General features: G+C 58.5%; 1 protein-coding gene across 1 annotated transcript in view; it reads left to right on the top strand.

The window, feature by feature from the left end:
* The first annotated feature begins 1,110 nt into the window (after positions 1 to 1,110).
* Positions 1,111 to 18,825, top strand: part of VWA5B1 (von Willebrand factor A domain containing 5B1) — a 78,628-nt gene continuing 60,913 nt past the window's right edge. Inside the window, 3 exon segments of the mRNA XM_075329451.1 lie at positions 1,111 to 1,263; positions 2,006 to 2,167; positions 9,947 to 10,166. Of these exon segments, the coding sequence (XP_075185566.1) occupies positions 1,125 to 1,263; positions 2,006 to 2,167; positions 9,947 to 10,166 (521 nt within the window). The 5' untranslated portion in view covers positions 1,111 to 1,124.

Here is an 18,825-nt window from a genome sequence, read left to right as displayed (position 1 = left end):
CCCTCTCCATATCGCTCTCTCCATACCGCCCTCTCCATACTGCCCTCTCCATGCCGCCCTCTCCATACTGCCCTCTCCATACTGCCCTCTCCGTGCTGCCCTCTCCGTGCCGCCCTCTTCGTGCCGCCCTCTCCATCCTGCCCTCTCCGTGCCGCCCTCTCCATGCCGCCCTCTCCATACTGCCCTCTCTATGCCGCCCTCTCCATACTGCCCTCTCTATGCCGCCCTCTCCATGCCGCCCTCTCCATGCCGCTCTCTCCGTGCCCCTCTCTCTGTGCCGCCCTCTCTGTGCCGCCCTCTCCATGCCGCCCTCTCCATGCCGCCCTCTCCATGCCGCTCTCTCCGTGCCCCTCTCTCTGTGCCGCCCTCTCTGTGCCGCCCTCTCCATGCTGCCCTCTCCATGCCGCCCTCTTCATGCTGTTCTCTCCATGCTGCCCTCTCCGTGCTGCTTTCTCCATGCCGCTCTCTCCGTGCCCCTCTCTCCGTGCCGCCCTCTCCATACTGCCCTCTCTATGCCACCCTCTCCATACTGCCCTCTCTATGCCGCCCTCTCCATGCCGCCCTCTCCATGCCGCCCTCTCCGTGCTGCTTTCTCCATGCCGCTCTCTCCGTGCCCCTCTCTCCGTGCCGCCCTCTTCATGCTGTTCTCTCCATGCCGCTCTCTCCATACTGCCCTCTTCATGCTGTTCTCTCCATGCCGCTCTCTCCGTGCCCCTCTCTCCGTGCCGCCCTCTTCATGCTGTTCTCTCCATGCCGCTCTCTCCATACTGCCCTCTTCATGCTGTTCTCTCCATGCCGCTCTCTCCATACTGCCCTCTCCATGCCACCCTCCTTTCTCTATCTCTCCCACTTGTTGGGCACATAACACTGGTGCAGACCATACAATCTGCTGTATCAGGTATAATGGCGTCGCCCGCTTTTGCATTTTGTACAAGTCGGCAGGAGGAGTGGGGGAAGGGAAGTGACAACTTTTCTGAGCAGATTTGTGGCTCCTAGGTTGTCACAACTCCCACCATGTGCACAGCTGATCAGCGGCAGCCTCCATTGCTCGTGTGTTGGGATCGACGCTCGCTCCTCATGACATTTTCTTTCTTTTCTTCACCAGGTCTGAACCAGGAGCCAAGATGCCGGGGCTGATGAATCGGTTCACGGGCGCCCCCTTACCCCTGACCTCAGCTGAGATAAGCGCCTGCGTCAGTGGCTACGCCCTGGGGATGACGGCCTCGCTCACCTACAGCAACCCCGAGGCCCAGCCTGTGGAAGGTGAATAATGTGTCTGACGTACACTCCAAAAGTCAGTACACCCCTCACATTTCTGCACTGCAGATCTGACCCTGTGATACAATGTGCAGTGTCACGACGTGGCAGATACGCACGGCCCAATGACTGTCTGCCACACGGAAAAATATACAGGGATGGTAAAGGAGAGGGGGCAGTAACGTTAGGGAGTGGGGGATGGGCTACCTCCTGATACTAACTTGTGTCTGGTCCCTATACGAGTCCTTCCCCTCATCGCCATCACGTGCCTGGTCCCCTAATGTCCCTCCACTCACCCTGAATAATGACAAGGATGGTCAAACGTCACCACTACAAGTAACAACACAAACAGGGGGACGTAGACAAAAGGATATACAAATAAACTTCACTGCTGCAGCCAAACACCAAGGCTGCAGCCAACTAGACTCCAAAATGTGGCACTGCAACAGCTACGCTCCAGAAGCAGCAGAACCTCCACGGTGGTCAGAAACAGAATGAGAGTCTATTACCGGCATCAGGTGCTGCATCATGTGACTATTTAAAGGAGATGGCAGTGTCACAGACAGGCTGCACATTGTATACAAGCTGCACACTGACACTGCACATTGTATCACAGGGTCAGGTCTGCTTCCCCATGAAAGGATATAAGCACACAGGTCAGAGAATGCAGCAATCCTGCAGGTGGGAGGTGGTATTACACGGTGGGCCTGGGTAGTATCGGCAGTGACTGTCCTCCATTTCCCCGCAGCTCTCTTCGTGTTTCCCCTCAATGAGCACACGGTGGTCGTCGGTTTCGAGGCCGTTATCTGCAGGAGAATCGTTACCGTCCAGATCAAAGACAAAGCGAAAATGGACGAATCCTACTATGATTACTGCAGCCTGTCCAGCGGGAGACTGCCCGACGGGAACGGTGAGAGCGCCTGCACCACACCGCCATAGTGTGCACCTCATCCCGTGTGTGATACTGTCTGCTGAGCCACGTATCTAATCCTATCCTGTGTGATACTGTCTGCTGAGCCATGTATCTAATCCGCTCCTGTGTGATACTGTCTGCTGAGCCTTGTATCTAATCCTCTCCTGTGTGATACTGTCTGCTGAGCTGTGTATCTAATCCTGTCCTGTGTGATACTGTCTGCTGAGCCATGTATCTAATCCGCTCCTGTGTGATACTGTCTGCTGAGCCGTGTATCTAATTCTCTCCTGTGTGATACTGTCTGCTAAGCTGCATATCTAATCCTCTACTGTGTGATACTGTCTGCTAAGCTGTGTATCTAATCCTCTCCTGTGTGATACTGTCTGCTGAGCCATGTATCTAATCCTCTCCTGTGTGATACTGTCTGCTGAGCTGTGTATCTAATCCTCTCCTGTGTGATACTGTCTGCTGAGCTGTGTATCTAATCCTCTCCTGTGTGATACTGTATGCTGAGCCGTGTATTTAATCCTCTCCTGTGTGATACTGTCTGCTGAGCTGTGTATCTAATCCTATCCTGTGTGATACTGTCTGCTGAGCTGTGTATCTAATCCTCTCCTGTGTGATACTGTGTGCTGAGCCGTGTATCTAATTCTCTCCTGTGTGATACTGTCTGCTGAGCTGTGTATCTAATCCTATCCTGTGTGATACTGTCTGCTGAGCTGTGTATCTAATCCTCTCCTGTGTGATACTGTGTGCTGAGCCGTGTATCTAATTCTCTCCTGTGTGATACTGTCTGCTGAGCTGTATATCTAATCCTCTCCTGTGTGATACTGTCTGCTGAGCCATGTATTTAATCCTCTCCTGTGTGATACTGTCTGCTGAGCTGTGTATCTAATCCTATCCTGTGTGATACTGTCTGCTGAGCTGTGTATCTAATCCTCTCCTGTGTGATACTGTGTGCTGAGCCGTGTATCTAATTCTCTCCTGTGTGATACTGTCTGCTGAGCTGTGTATCTAATCCTATCCTGTGTGATACTGTCTGCTGAGCCATGCATCTAATCCTCTCCTGTGTGATACTGTCTGCTGAGCTGTGTGTCTAATCCTCTCCTGTGTGATACTGTCTGCTGAGCTGTGTATCTAATCCTCTCCTGTGTGATACTTTCTGCTGAGCCATGTATCTAATCCTATCTTGTGTGATACCGTCTACTGAGCTGTGTACCTAATTCTCTCCTGTGTGATACTGTCTGCTGAACCATGTATCTAATCCTATCTTCTGTGATACTGTCTGCTGAGCTGTGTATCTAATCCTCTCCTGTGTGATACTGTCTGCTGAGCTTTGTATCTAATCCTCTCCTGTGTGATACTGTCTTCTGAGCTGTGTATCTAATCCTCTCTTGTGTGATACTGTCTGCTGAGCTTTGTATCTAATCCTCTCCTGTGTGATACTGTCTGCTGAGCTGTGTATCTAATCCTCTCCTGTGTGATACTGTCTGCTGAGGTGTGTATCTAATCCTCTCCTGTGTGATACTGTCTGCTGAGCCGAGTATCTAATCCTCTCCTGTGTGATACTGTCTGCTGAGCCGTGTATCTAATCCTCTCCTGTGTGATACTGTCTGCTGAGCCATGTATCTAATCCTCTCCTGTGTGATACTGTCTGCTGAGCCGTGTATCTAATCCTCTCCTGTGTGATTCTGTCTGCTGAGCTGTGAATCTAATCCTCTCCTGTGTGATACTGTCTGCTGAGCTGTGTATCTAATCCTCTCCTGTGTGATACTGTCTGCTGAGCCGTGTATCTAATCCTCTCCTGTGTGATACTGTCTGCTGAGCCGTGTATCTAATCCTCTCCTGTGTGATACTGTCTGCTGAGCTGTGTATCTAATCCTCTCCTGTGTGATACTGTCTGCTGAGCCGTGTATCTAATACTCTCCTGTGTGATACTGTCTGCTGAGCCGTGTATCTAATCCTCTCCTGTGTGATACTGTCTGCTGAGCTGTGTATCTAATCTTCTCCTGTGTGATACTGTCTGCTGAGCTGTGTATCTAATCCTCTCCTGTGTGATACTGTCTGCTGAGCCGTGTATCTAATCCTCTCCTGTGTGATTCTGTCTGCTGAGCTGTGAATCTAATCCTCTCCTGTGTGATACTGTCTGCTGAGCTGTGTATCTAATCCTCTCCTGTGTGATACTGTCTGCTGAGCCGTGTATCTAATCCTCTCCTGTGTGATACTGTCTGCTGAGCCGTGTATCTAATCCTCTCCTGTGTGATACTGTCTGCTGAGCTGTGTATCTAATCCTCTCCTGTGTGATACTGTCTGCTGAGCCGTGTATCTAATACTCTCCTGTGTGATACTGTCTGCTGAGCCGTGTATCTAATCCTCTCCTGTGTGATACTGTCTGCTGAGCCGTGTATCTAATCCTCTCTGTGTGATACTGTCTGCTGAGCTGTGTATCTAATCCTCTCCTGTGTGATACTGTCTGCAGAGCTGTGTATCTAATCCTCTCCTGTGTGATACTGTCTGCTGAGCTGTGTATCTAATCCTCTCCTGTGTGATACTGTCTGCTGAGCCGTGTATCTAATCCTCTCCTGTGTGATACTGTCTGCTGAGCCGTGTATCTAATCCTCTCCTGTGTGATACTGTCTGCTGAGCTGTGTATCTAATCCTCTCCTGTGTGATACTGTCTGCTGAGCCGTGTATCTAATACTCTCCTGTGTGATACTGTCTGCTGAGCCGTGTATCTAATCCTCTCCTGTGTGATACTGTCTGCTGAGCTGTGTATCTAATCTTCTCCTGTGTGATACTGTCTGCTGAGCTGTGCATCTACTTCACACTCCTTGACATTCCATCACTTATGAAGTAGCACATTGTCATTGTTTTCTGTATATCATCTCCTAGAAGAAGAGGTGAGTGATGGAGACGTCACTGATCTGTAAAGGATGAGAAATGGAGACAAAGTATTTATGTCTGGAGCCTGAGCCTTGTGCAGAAATCCTGGCACCTCCAGCCTCGGCTGCTGTCACTGAGGTGTTTAATGGTCGTCTGAGGAAGGTTCTGCTGTTGAATGTGCAAATCATAAAGATCCTCTGCTGGCAGCTCCTGTGCAATCACCAACCAATGACATCCAGATGTGATTAACGGAGACAAGTCTGGAGATGCTGCAGCCAGGGGATTCAAGTCTGGAGATACTGCAGCCAGGGGAGACAAGTCTGGAGATGCTGCAGCCATGGGAGACAAGTCCGGAGATGCTGCAGCCATGGGAGACGAGTCCGAAGATGCTGCAGCCAGGGGAGACAAGTCTGGAGATGCTGCAGCCATGGGAGACGAGTCTGGAGATGCTGCAGCCAGAGGAGACAAGTCCGGAGATGCTGCAGCCAGGGGAGACAAGTCTGGAGATGCTGCAGCCATGGGAGACAAGTCTGGTGATGCTGCAGCCATGGGAGACAAGTCTGGAGATGCTGCAGCCAGGGGAGACAAGTCCGGAGATGCTGCAGCCAGGGGAGACAAGTCTGGAGATGCTGCAGCCATGGGAGACAAGTCTGGAGATGCTGCAGCCAGGGGAGACGAGTCCGGAGATGCTGCAGCCAGGGGAGACAAGTCCGGAGATGCTGCAGCCAGGGGAGACAAGTCTGGAGATGCTGCAGCCAGGGGAGACAAGTCCGGAGATGTTGCAGCCAGGGGAGACGAGTCCGGAGATGCTGCAGCCAGGGGAGACGAGTCTGGAGATGCGGCAGCCATGGGAGACGAGTCTGGAGATGCTGCAGCCATGAGAGACGAGTCTGGAGATGCTGCAGCCAGGGGAGACAAGTCTGGAGATGCTGCAGCCAGGGGAGACAAGTCTGGAGATGCTGCAGCCAGGGGAGACGAGTCCGGAGACGCTTCAGCCAGGGGAGATGAGTCCGGAGACGCTGCAGCCATTGGGAGACAAGTCCGCAGATGCTGCAGCCAGGGGAGACGAGTCCGCAGATGCTGCAGCCAGGGGAGACGAGTCCGGAGATGCTCCAGCCAGGGGAGACGAGTCTGGAGATGCTCCAGCCAGGGGAGACGAGTCTGGAGATGCTGCAGCCAGGGGAGATGAGTCCGGAGATGCTGCAGCTAGGGGAGACGAGTCCGGAGATGCTGCAGCCAGGGGAGACGAGTCCGGAGATGCTGCAGCCAGGGGAGACGAGTCCGGAGATGCTGCAGCCATAGAAGACAAGTCTGGAGATGCTGCAGCCAGGGGAGACGAGTCTGGGGATGCTCCAGCCAGGGGAGACGAGTCTGGAGATGCTGCAGCCAGGGGAGACGAGTCTGGGGATGCTCCAGCCAGGGGAGACAAGTCTGGAGATGCTGCAGCCAGGGGAGACGAGTCTGGAGATGCTGCAGCCAAGGGAGACGAGTCTGGAAATGCTGCAGCCGCAGGAGACAAGTCTGGAGATGCTGAGGCCACGGAAGACGAGTCTGAAGACGCTGCAGCCACGGGAGACGAGACCGGAGACGCTGCAGCCACAGGAGAGAAGTCTGGAGACACTGCAGCCAGGGGAGGCCACAGCAAATCACTGTAACTCTGAGCTGTCAGTGACCGGGAATGAAGACTGGAGGGATCCGGCTGCCGCAGATCAGACTCCCCACCCTATAATCCCTGCAGTAGGACCAGGGTTGCGTGCTCTCGTGAAGCCTCTTCATGGCGCTGCCCACGTGGTCTCCAGACCAGTCTCCAGTTATCACTGCACTCAAGACAAAAGCCGGACTCCTCACTGAAGAGGACGGGCCTCCATTCCAGCCTCCATCTGAAACCCACGTGAGATAGAAAGAGGCCGCCCCATGGCACATCCCCCGCTCCGGCTCCCAGGACTATGGTGCGGGGCGATGTCCTGCGATCCAGCAGCCTCCTCCGTCCTCACATCCCGGCCTCTACCTGCGAGGTGGTGACTGGATAATCCGCTGCAATTGTGGAAATCGCACCCCCGTGACATGCACATTTTTAACCCCTCGGTGCCCGGCTTTACACTTTTTTCATTGATTCTGGTTAATTTGGGGATTGTGGATACATTTGGAGATCAGACAGCAAGAATGCTGTGGGTGCAGTACCCAGCCATGGCCAGCAGGTGTCAGCAGGGACTGATGTGTGCAGCCGAACAGACCAGCAAGGCAGCGAGCAGGCTGATACCAGAGAGCAGCAGAGTCCTGTCTGTTCACTCAGGATAGGATTAGATACACAGCTCAGCAGACAGGATCACACAGGAGAGGATTAGATACACAGCTCAGCAGTATCACACAGGAGAGGATTAGATACACAGCTCAGCAGACAGGATCACACAGGAGAGGATTAGATACACAGCTCAGCAGACAGGATCACACAGGAGACGATTAGATACACAGCTCAGCAGACAGTATCACACAGGAGACGATTAGATACACAGCTCAGCAGACAGGATCACACAGGAGAGGATTAGGTACACAGCTCAGCAGACAGGATCACACAGGAGAGGATTAGGTACACAGCTCAGCAGACAGTATCACACAGGAGAGGATTAGATACACGGCTCAGCAGACAGTATCACACAGGAGAGGATTAGATACACGGCTCAGCAGACAGGATCACACAGGAGAGGATTAGATACACGGATCAGCAGACGGTATCACACAGGAGAGGATTAGATACACGACTCAGCAGACAGTATCACACAGGAGAGGATTAGATACACGGCTCAGCAGAGAGTATCACACAGGAGAGGATTAGATACACGGCTCAGCAGAGAGTATCACACAGGAGAGGATTAGATACACGGCTCAGCAGACAGTATCATATATGAATGGATTAGACTGTACTTTTCCTGTAGTACCGCAGGTGTGTGATCCCTGACTAAAGGGGGCTTTACACGCTGCGACATCGCTAATGCGGAGTCGTTGGGGTCACGGAATTGGTGACGCACATCCGGCCACATTAGCGATGTTGCTGCGTTTGACACCTATGAGCGATTTTGCATCGTCGCAAAAACGTGCAAAATTGCTCATCGGTGACATGGGGGTCCATTCTCAAAAATCGTTACTGCAGCAGTAACGAAGTTGTTCCTCGTCCCTGCGGCAGCACACATCGCTCCGTGTGACACCGCAGGAACAAGGAAGCTCTCCTTACCTGCCTCCCGGCCACTATGCGGAAGGAAGGAGGTGGGCGGGATGTTACGTACCGCTCAACTCCGCCCCTCCGCTTCTATTGGGCGGCCGCTCAGTGACGTCGCTGTGACGCCGCACGGACCGGTCACAGCGACGTCGCCGGGCAGGTAAGTATGTGTGACGGGTCTGGGCGATGTTGTGCGGCTCGGGCAGCGATTTGCCCGTGTCGCACAACAGATGGGGGCGGGTACCCACGCTAGCGATATCGGGACCGATATCGCAGTGTGTAAAGCAGCCTTTAGATACATATGTCAGTGGATTATTACTGTCCTCTGGGCTGTAGGGGGCGCCGCTGTCCTCTGTGGTCTGGTGCGCTGTGCTGTGTCCGGTGTCGCCCGCTGTTTTCGGTCCTCTTGTCTCCGGCAGTCATTGTCTTCTCTTCTCTGGGCTGTAGGGGGCGCCGCTGTCCTCTGTGGTCTGGTGCGCTGCGCTGTGTCCGGCGTCGTGCACTGTGTCCGGTGTCATGCGCTGTGTTGGGTCCTCTTGTCTCCGGCAGTCATTGTCTTCTCTTTTCTGGGCTGTAGGGGGCGCCGCTGTCCTCTGTGGTCTGGTGCGCTGTGCTGTGTCCGGTGTCGCCCGCTATTTTCGGTCCTCTTGTCTCCGGCAGTCATTGTCTTCTCTTCTCTGGGCTGTAGGGGGCGCCGCTGTCCTTTGTGGTCTGGTGCGCTGCGCTGTGTCCGGCGTCGTGCGCTGTGTCCGGTGTCATGCGCTGTGTTGGGTCCTCTTGTCTCCGGCAGTCATTGTCTTCTCTTTTCTGGGCTGTAGGGGGCGCCGCTGTCCTCTGTGGTCTGGTGCGCTGTGCTGTGTCCGGTGTCGCCCGCTGTTTTCGGTCCTCTTGTCTCTGGCAGTCATTGTCTTCTCTTCTCTGGGCTGTAGGGGGCGCCGCTGTCCTCTGTGGTCTGGTGCGCTTCGCTGTGTCCGGTGTCGTGCGCTGTGTCCGGCGTCGTGCGCTGTGTCCGGTGTCGTGCGCTGTGTTGGGTCCTCTTGTCTCCGGCAGTCATTGTCTTCTCTTCTCTGGGCTGTAGGGGGCGCCGCTGTCCTCTGGGCTGTAGGGGGCGCCGCTGTCCTCTGGGCTGTAGGGGGCGCCGCTGTCCTCTGGGCTGTAGGGGGCACCGCTGTCCTCTGTCCGGTGTCTCCCACTGTTTTCGGTCCTATTGTCTGCGGCAGTCATTTTTCTTCTCTTCTCTGGGCTGTAGGGGGCGCCGCTGTCCTCTGTCTCCCGCTGTTTTCGGGCCTATTGCCTCCGGCAGTAATTGTCTTCTCTTCTCTGGGCTGTAGGGGACGCCGCTGTCCTCTGTCCTCTGTCTCCCGCTGTTTTCGGTCCTATTGCCTCCGGCAGTCATTGTCTTCTCTTCTCTGGGCTGTAGGGGACGCCGCTGTCCTCTGTCCTCTGTCTCCCGCTGTTTTCGGTCCTATTGCCTCCGGCAGTCATTGTCTTCTCTTCTCTGGGCTGTAGGGGGCGCCGCTGTCCTCTGTCCTCTGTCTCCCGCTGTTTTCGGTCCTATTGCCTCCGGCAGTCATTGTCTTCTCTTCTCTGGGCTGTAGGGGGCGCCGCTGTCCTCTGTCTCCCGCTGTTTTCGGTCCTCTTGTCTCCGGCAGTCATTGTCTTCTCTTCTCTGGGTGCAGGGAGGATCCTTCTGGATGAAGATTTAGAGAGGATCATCTTTGTGGCGAATCTCGGGGCGGTGCCGGCCCAGGAGAGTGTGTCCGTGCTGATCAGCACCTCGTCTGAGCTCGCCACGCTCTCCAGCGGAGCCGTCCGTGTCCTTGTCCCACCAGTCTGTGTCCCCCGAGTGTCCCACAGCTCCACGGACAGCGCCGCATCTGCTCTGACCCCCCTAAGGCTGTAAGAACGATAGGATAAGATAGTGTTAAGAAATGCAGCTCGGTCTAGACGGAGCAAAGAGAGACGGAGCCACAGGTAGAGAGAGGCGGAGCCACTGGTAGAGAGAGGCGGAGCCACAGGTAGAGAGAGGCGGAGCCACAGGTAGAGAGAGACGGAGCCGCAGGTAGAGAGAGACGGAGCCGCAGGTAGAGAGGCGGAGCCACAGGTAGAGGGAGACGGAGCCGCAGGTAGAGAGAGACGGAGCCACAGGTAGAGAGAGGCGGAGCTGCAGGTAGAGAGAGACGGAGCCACAGGTAGAGAGGGACGGAGCCGCAGGTAGAGAGAGACGGAGCCACAGGTAGAGAGAGACGGAGCCACAGGTAGAGAGAGACGGAGCCACAGGTAGAGAGAGGCGGAGCTGCAGGTAGAGAGAGACGGAGCCACAGGTAGAGAGGGACGGAGCCGCAGGTAGAGAGAGACTGAGCCTCAGGTAGAGAGAGATGGAGCCTCAGGTAGAGAGAGGCGGAGCCGCAGGTAGAGAGAGACTGAGCCTCAGGTAGAGAGAGACGGAGCCGCAGGTAGAGAGAGACGGAGCCTCAGGTAGAGAGAGACGGAGCCGCAGGTAGAGGGAGACGGAGCCGCAGGTAGAGAGAGACTGAGCCTCAGGTAGAGAGAGACGGAGCCGCAGGTAGAGAGAGACGGAGCCTCAGGTAGAGAGAGATGGAGCCTCAGGTAGAGAGAGGCGGAGCCGCAGGTAGAGAGAGACTGAGCCTCAGGTAGAGAGAGATGGAGCCTCAGGTAGAAAAAGACGGAGCCGCAGGTAGAGAGAGACGGAGCCACAGGTAGAGAGAGACTGAGCCTCAGGTAGAGAGAGATGGAGCCTCAGGTAGAAAAAGACGGAGCCGCAGGTAGAGAGAGACGGAGCCACGGGTAGAGGGAGACGGAGCCGCATGTAGAGGGAGACGGAGCCGCAGGTAGAGGGAGACGGAGCCGCATGTAGAGGGAGACGGAGCCGCATGTAGAGGGAGACGGAGCCGCAGGTAGAGAGAGACGGAGCCGCAGGTAGAGAGAGACGGAGCCGCAGGTAGAGGGAGACGGAGCCGCAGGTAGAGGGAGACGGAGCCGCAGGTAGAGGGAGACGGAGCCGCAGGTAGAGAGAGACGGAGCAGCAGGTAGAGAGAGACGGAGCCGCAGGTAGAGGGAGACGGAGCAGCAGGTAGAGGGAGACGGAGCCACTGGTAGAGGGAGGCGGAGCCAGAGTTAGAGAGAGGCGGAGCCGCAGGTAGAGAGGCAGAGCCACAGATAGAGGGAGACGGAGCCGCAGGTAGAGAGAGACGGAGCCACAGGTAGAGGGAGACGGAGCCACAGGTAGAGAGAGACGGAGCCGCAGGTAGAGAGAGGCGGAGCCACAGGTAGAGAGAGGCGGAGCCGCAGGTAGAGAGAGGCGGAGCCGCAGGTAGAGGGAGACGGAGCCGCAGGTAGAGGGAGACGGAGCCGCAGGTAGAGGGAGGCGGAGCCGCAGGTAGAGAGAGACGGAGCCTTAGAGAGAGATGGAGCCTCAGGTAGAAAAAGACGGAGCCACAGGTAGAGGGAGACGGAGCCGCAGGTAGAGGGAGACAGAGCCGCAGGTAGAGGGAGACGGAGCCGCAGGTAGAGAGAGACGGAGCCGCAGGTAGAGAGGGACGGAGCCGCAGGTAGAGAGGGATGGAGCCACAGGTAGAGGGAGATGGAGCCACAGGTAGAGGGAGACGGAGCCGCAGGTAGAGGGAGACGGAGCCGCAGGTAGAGAGAGACGGAGCCGCAGGTAGAGAGGGACAGAGCCGCAGGTAGAGAGAGACGGAGCCGCAGGTAGAGAGGGATGGAGCCACAGGTAGAGAGACGGAGCCACAGGTAGAGAGAGCGGAGTCGCAGGTAGAGAGAGGCGGGAGTTGCAGGTAGAGAGAGACGGAGCCGCAGGTAGAGAGGGACGGAGCCGCAGGTAGAGAGGGACGGAGCCGCAGGTAGAGAGAGACGGAGCCGCAGGTAGAGAGGGACGGAGCCGCAGGTAGAGAGGGACGGAGCCGCAGGTAGAGGGAGACGGAGCCGCAGGTAGAGGGAGACGGAGCCGCAGGTAGAGAGGGACGGAGCCGCATGTAGAGAGGGATGGAGCCACAGGTAGAGAGACGGAGCCACAGGTAGAGAGAGGCGGAGCCGCAGGTAGAGAGGGATGGAGCCACAGGTAGAGAGACGGAGCCTCAGGTAGAGAGAGACGGAGCCTCAGGTAGAGAGGGACGGAGCCGCAGGTAGAGAGGGATGGAGCCGCAGGTAGAGAGAGACAGAGCCGCAGGTAGAGGGAGACGGAGCCGCAGGTAGAGGGATGGAGCCGCAGATAGAGAGAGGCGGAGCCGCAGGTAGAGAGAGACGGAGCGGCAGGTAAAGAGGGACGGAGCCGCAGGTAGAGAGAGACGGAGCCGCAGGTAGAGGGAGACGGAGCCGCAGGTAGAGGGAGACGGAGCCGCAGGTAGAGGGAGGCGGAGCCGCAGGTAGAAAGAGGCGGAGCCGCAGGTAGAGAGAGACGGAGCCGCAGGTAGAGAGAGACTGAGCCGCAGGTAGAGGAAGACGGAGCCGCAGGTAGAGAGAGACGGAGCCTTAGAGAGAGATGGAGCCTCAGGTAGAAAAAGACGGAGCCACAGGTAGAGGGAGACGGAGCCGCAGGTAGAGGGAGACAGAGCCGCAGGTAGAGGGAGACGGAGCCGCAGGTAGAGAGAGACGGAGCCGCAGGTAGAGAGGGACGGAGCCGCAGGTAGAGAGGGATGGAGCCACAGGTAGAGGGAGATGGAGCCACAGGTAGAGGGAGACGGAGCCGCAGGTAGAGGGAGACGGAGCCGCAGGTAGAGAGAGACGGAGCCGCAGGTAGAGAGGGACAGAGCCGCAGGTAGAGAGAGACGGAGCCGCAGGTAGAGAGGGATGGAGCCACAGGTAGAGAGACGGAGCCACAGGTAGAGAGAGGCGGAGTCGCAGGTAGAGAGAGGCGGAGTTGCAGGTAGAGAGAGACGGAGCCGCAGGTAGAGAGGGACGGAGCCGCAGGTAGAGAGGGACGGAGCCGCAGGTAGAGAGAGACGGAGCCGCAGGTAGAGAGGGACGGAGCCGCAGGTAGAGAGGGACGGAGCCGCAGGTAGAGGGAGACGGAGCCGCAGGTAGAGGGAGACGGAGCCGCAGGTAGAGAGGGACGGAGCCGCATGTAGAGAGGGATGGAGCCACAGGTAGAGAGACGGAGCCACAGGTAGAGAGAGGCGGAGCCGCAGGTAGAGAGGGATGGAGCCACAGGTAGAGAGACGGAGCCTCAGGTAGAGAGAGACGGAGCCTCAGGTAGAGAGGGACGGAGCCGCAGGTAGAGAGGGATGGAGCCGCAGGTAGAGAGAGACAGAGCCGCAGGTAGAGGGAGACGGAGCCGCAGGTAGAGGGATGGAGCCGCAGATAGAGAGAGGCGGAGCCGCAGGTAGAGAGAGACGGAGCGGCAGGTAAAGAGGGACGGAGCCGCAGGTAGAGAGAGACGGAGCCGCAGGTAGAGGGAGACGGAGCCGCAGGTAGAGGGAGACGGAGCCGCAGGTAGAGGGAGGCGGAGCCGCAGGTAGAAAGAGGCGGAGCCGCAGGTAGAGAGAGACGGAGCCGCAGGTAGAGAGAGACTGAGCCGCAGGTAGAGGAAGACGGAGCCGCAGGTAGAGAGAGACGGAGCCTTAGAGAGAGATGGAGCCTCAGGTAGAAAAAGACGGAGCCACAGGTAGAGGAGACGGAGCCGCAGGTAGAGGGAGACAGAGCCGCAGGTAGAGGGAGACGGAGCCGCAGGTAGAGAGAGACGGAGCCGCAGGTAGAGAGGGACGGAGCCGCAGGTAGAGAGGGATGGAGCCACAGGTAGAGGGAGATGGAGCCACAGGTAGAGGGAGACGGAGCCGCAGGTAGAGGGAGACGGAGCCGCAGGTAGAGAGAGACGGAGCCGCAGGTAGAGAGGGACAGAGCCACGGGTAGAGGGAGACGGAGCCGCATGTAGAGGGAGACGGAGCCGCAGGTAGAGGGAGACGGAGCCGCATGTAGAGGGAGACGGAGCCGCATGTAGAGGGAGACGGAGCCGCAGGTAGAGAGAGACGGAGCCGCAGGTAGAGAGAGACGGAGCCGCAGGTAGAGGGAGACGGAGCCGCAGGTAGAGGGAGACGGAGCCGCAGGTAGAGGGAGACGGAGCCGCAGGTAGAGAGAGACGGAGCAGCAGGTAGAGAGAGACGGAGCCGCAGGTAGAGGGAGACGGAGCAGCAGGTAGAGGGAGACGGAGCCACTGGTAGAGGGAGGCGGAGCCAGAGTTAGAGAGAGGCGGAGCCGCAGGTAGAGAGGCAGAGCCACAGATAGAGGGAGACGGAGCCGCAGGTAGAGAGAGACGGAGCCACAGGTAGAGGGAGACGGAGCCACAGGTAGAGAGAGACGGAGCCGCAGGTAGAGAGAGGCGGAGCCACAGGTAGAGAGAGGCGGAGCCGCAGGTAGAGAGAGGCGGAGCCGCAGGTAGAGGGAGACGGAGCCGCAGGTAGAGGGAGACGGAGCCGCAGGTAGAGGGAGGCGGAGCCGCAGGTAGAAAGAGGCGGAGCCGCAGGTAGAGAGAGACGGAGCCGCAGGTAGAGAGAGACTGAGCCGCAGGTAGAGGAAGACGGAGCCGCAGGTAGAGAGAGACGGAGCCTTAGAGAGAGATGGAGCCTCAGGTAGAAAAAGACGGAGCCACAGGTAGAGGGAGACGGAGCCGCAGGTAGAGGGAGACAGAGCCGCAGGTAGAGGGAGACGGAGCCGCAGGTAGAGAGAGACGGAGCCGCAGGTAGAGAGGGACGGAGCCGCAGGTAGAGAGGGATGGAGCCACAGGTAGAGGGAGATGGAGCCACAGGTAGAGGGAGACGGAGCCGCAGGTAGAGGGAGACGGAGCCGCAGGTAGAGAGAGACGGAGCCGCAGGTAGAGAGGGACAGAGCCGCAGGTAGAGAGAGACGGAGCCGCAGGTAGAGAGGGATGGAGCCACAGGTAGAGAGACGGAGCCACAGGTAGAGAGAGGCGGAGTCGCAGGTAGAGAGAGGCGGAGTTGCAGGTAGAGAGAGACGGAGCCGCAGGTAGAGAGGGACGGAGCCGCAGGTAGAGAGGGACGGAGCCGCAGGTAGAGAGAGACGGAGCCGCAGGTAGAGAGGGACGGAGCCGCAGGTAGAGAGGGACGGAGCCGCAGGTAGAGGGAGACGGAGCCGCAGGTAGAGGGAGACGGAGCCGCAGGTAGAGAGGGACGGAGCCGCATGTAGAGAGGGATGGAGCCACAGGTAGAGAGACGGAGCCACAGGTAGAGAGAGGCGGAGCCGCAGGTAGAGAGGGATGGAGCCACAGGTAGAGAGACGGAGCCTCAGGTAGAGAGAGACGGAGCCTCAGGTAGAGAGGGACGGAGCCGCAGGTAGAGAGGGATGGAGCCGCAGGTAGAGAGAGACAGAGCCGCAGGTAGAGGGAGACGGAGCCGCAGGTAGAGGGATGGAGCCGCAGATAGAGAGAGGCGGAGCCGCAGGTAGAGAGAGACGGAGCGGCAGGTAAAGAGGGACGGAGCCGCAGGTAGAGAGAGACGGAGCCGCAGGTAGAGGGAGACGGAGCCGCAGGTAGAGGGAGACGGAGCCGCAGGTAGAGGGAGGCGGAGCCGCAGGTAGAAAGAGGCGGAGCCGCAGGTAGAGAGAGACGGAGCCGCAGGTAGAGAGAGACTGAGCCGCAGGTAGAGGAAGACGGAGCCGCAGGTAGAGAGAGACGGAGCCTCAGGTAGAAAAAGACGGAGCCACAGGTAGAGGGAGACGGAGCCGCAGGTAGAGGAAGACGGAGCCGCAGGTAGAGAGAGATGGAGCCTCAGGTAGAAAAAGACGGAGCCACAGGTAGAGGGAGACGGAGCCGCAGGTAGAGGGAGACAGAGCCGCAGGTAGAGGGAGACGGAGCCGCAGGTAGAGAGAGACGGAGCCGCAGGTAGAGAGGGACGGAGCCGCAGGTAGAGAGGGATGGAGCCACAGGTAGAGGGAGATGGAGCCACAGGTAGAGGGAGACGGAGCCGCAGGTAGAGGGAGACGGAGCCGCAGGTAGAGGGAGACGGAGCCGCAGGTAGAGAGGGACGGAGCCGCATGTAGAGAGGGATGGAGCCACAGGTAGAGAGACGGAGCCACAGGTAGAGAGAGGCGGAGCCGCAGGTAGAGAGGGATGGAGCCACAGGTAGAGAGACGGAGCCTCAGGTAGAGAGAGACGGAGCCTCAGGTAGAGAGGGACGGAGCCGCAGGTAGAGAGGGATGGAGCCGCAGGTAGAGAGAGACAGAGCCGCAGGTAGAGGGAGACGGAGCCGCAGGTAGAGGGATGGAGCCGCAGATAGAGAGAGGCGGAGCCGCAGGTAGAGAGAGACGGAGCGGCAGGTAAAGAGGGACGGAGCCGCAGGTAGAGAGAGACGGAGCCGCAGGTAGAGGGAGACGGAGCCGCAGGTAGAGGGAGACGGAGCCGCAGGTAGAGGGAGGCGGAGCCGCAGGTAGAAAGAGGCGGAGCCGCAGGTAGAGAGAGACGGAGCCGCAGGTAGAGAGAGACTGAGCCGCAGGTAGAGGAAGACGGAGCCGCAGGTAGAGAGAGACGGAGCCTCAGGTAGAAAAAGACGGAGCCACAGGTAGAGGGAGACGGAGCCGCAGGTAGAGGAAGACGGAGCCGCAGGTAGAGAGAGATGGAGCCTCAGGTAGAAAAAGACGGAGCCACAGGTAGAGGGAGACGGAGCCGCAGGTAGAGGGAGACAGAGCCGCAGGTAGAGGGAGACGGAGCCGCAGGTAGAGAGAGACGGAGCCGCAGGTAGAGAGGGACGGAGCCGCAGGTAGAGAGGGATGGAGCCACAGGTAGAGGGAGATGGAGCCACAGGTAGAGGGAGACGGAGCCGCAGGTAGAGGGAGACGGAGCCGCAGGTAGAGAGAGACGGAGCCGCAGGTAGAGAGGGACAGAGCCGCAGGTAGAGAGAGACGGAGCCGCAGGTAGAGAGGGATGGAGCCACAGGTAGAGAGACGGAGCCACAGGTAGAGAGAGGCGGAGTCGCAGGTAGAGAGAGGCGGAGTTGCAGGTAGAGAGAGACGGAGCCGCAGGTAGAGAGGGACGGAGCCGCAGGTAGAGAGGGACGGAGCCGCAGGTAGAGAGAGACGGAGCCGCAGGTAGAGAGGGACGGAGCCGCAGGTAGAGAGGGACGGAGCCGCAGGTAGAGGGAGACGGAGCCGCAGGTAGAGGGAGACGGAGCCGCAGGTAGAGAGGGACGGAGCCGCATGTAGAGAGGGATGGAGCCACAGGTAGAGAGACGGAGCCACAGGTAGAGAGAGGCGGAGCCGCAGGTAGAGAGGGATGGAGCCACAGGTAGAGAGACGGAGCCTCAGGTAGAGAGAGACGGAGCCTCAGGTAGAGAGGGACGGAGCCGCAGGTAGAGAGGGATGGAGCCGCAGGTAGAGAGAGACAGAGCCGCAGGTAGAGGGAGACGGAGCCGCAGGTAGAGGGATGGAGCCGCAGATAGAGAGAGGCGGAGCCGCAGGTAGAGAGAGACGGAGCGGCAGGTAAAGAGGGACGGAGCCGCAGGTAGAGAGAGACGGAGCCGCAGGTAGAGGGAGACGGAGCCGCAGGTAGAGGGAGACGGAGCCGCAGGTAGAGGGAGGCGGAGCCGCAGGTAGAAAGAGGCGGAGCCGCAGGTAGAGAGAGACGGAGCCGCAGGTAGAGAGAGACTGAGCCGCAGGTAGAGGAAGACGGAGCCGCAGGTAGAGAGAGACGGAGCCTTAGAGAGAGATGGAGCCTCAGGTAGAAAAAGACGGAGCCACAGGTAGAGGGAGACGGAGCCGCAGGTAGAGGGAGACAGAGCCGCAGGTAGAGGGAGACGGAGCCGCAGGTAGAGAGAGACGGAGCCGCAGGTAGAGAGGGACGGAGCCGCAGGTAGAGAGGGATGGAGCCACAGGTAGAGGGAGATGGAGCCACAGGTAGAGGGAGACGGAGCCGCAGGTAGAGGGAGACGGAGCCGCAGGTAGAGAGAGACGGAGCCGCAGGTAGAGAGGGACAGAGCCGCAGGTAGAGAGAGACGGAGCCGCAGGTAGAGAGGGATGGAGCCACAGGTAGAGAGACGGAGCCACAGGTAGAGAGAGGCGGAGTCGCAGGTAGAGAGAGGCGGAGTTGCAGGTAGAGAGAGACGGAGCCGCAGGTAGAGAGGGACGGAGCCGCAGGTAGAGAGGGACGGAGCCGCAGGTAGAGAGAGACGGAGCCGCAGGTAGAGAGGGACGGAGCCGCAGGTAGAGAGGGACGGAGCCGCAGGTAGAGGGAGACGGAGCCGCAGGTAGAGGGAGACGGAGCCGCAGGTAGAGAGGGACGGAGCCGCATGTAGAGAGGGATGGAGCCACAGGTAGAGAGACGGAGCCACAGGTAGAGAGAGGCGGAGCCGCAGGTAGAGAGGGATGGAGCCACAGGTAGAGAGACGGAGCCACAGGTAGAGAGAGACGGAGCCTCAGGTAGAGAGGGACGGAGCCGCAGGTAGAGAGGGATGGAGCCGCAGGTAGAGAGAGACAGAGCCGCAGGTAGAGGGAGACGGAGCCGCAGGTAGAGGGATGGAGCCGCAGATAGAGAGAGGCGGAGCCGCAGGTAAAGAGGGACGGAGCTGCAGGTAGAGAGAGA

This window comes from Anomaloglossus baeobatrachus, chromosome 11 (assembly GCF_048569485.1).
Source record: "Anomaloglossus baeobatrachus isolate aAnoBae1 chromosome 11, aAnoBae1.hap1, whole genome shotgun sequence".
Taxonomy (NCBI): domain Eukaryota; kingdom Metazoa; phylum Chordata; class Amphibia; order Anura; family Aromobatidae; genus Anomaloglossus; species Anomaloglossus baeobatrachus.
The sequence above is the reverse complement of the archived record's forward strand: the minus strand, read 5'-3'. Positions and strand labels throughout refer to the sequence as shown.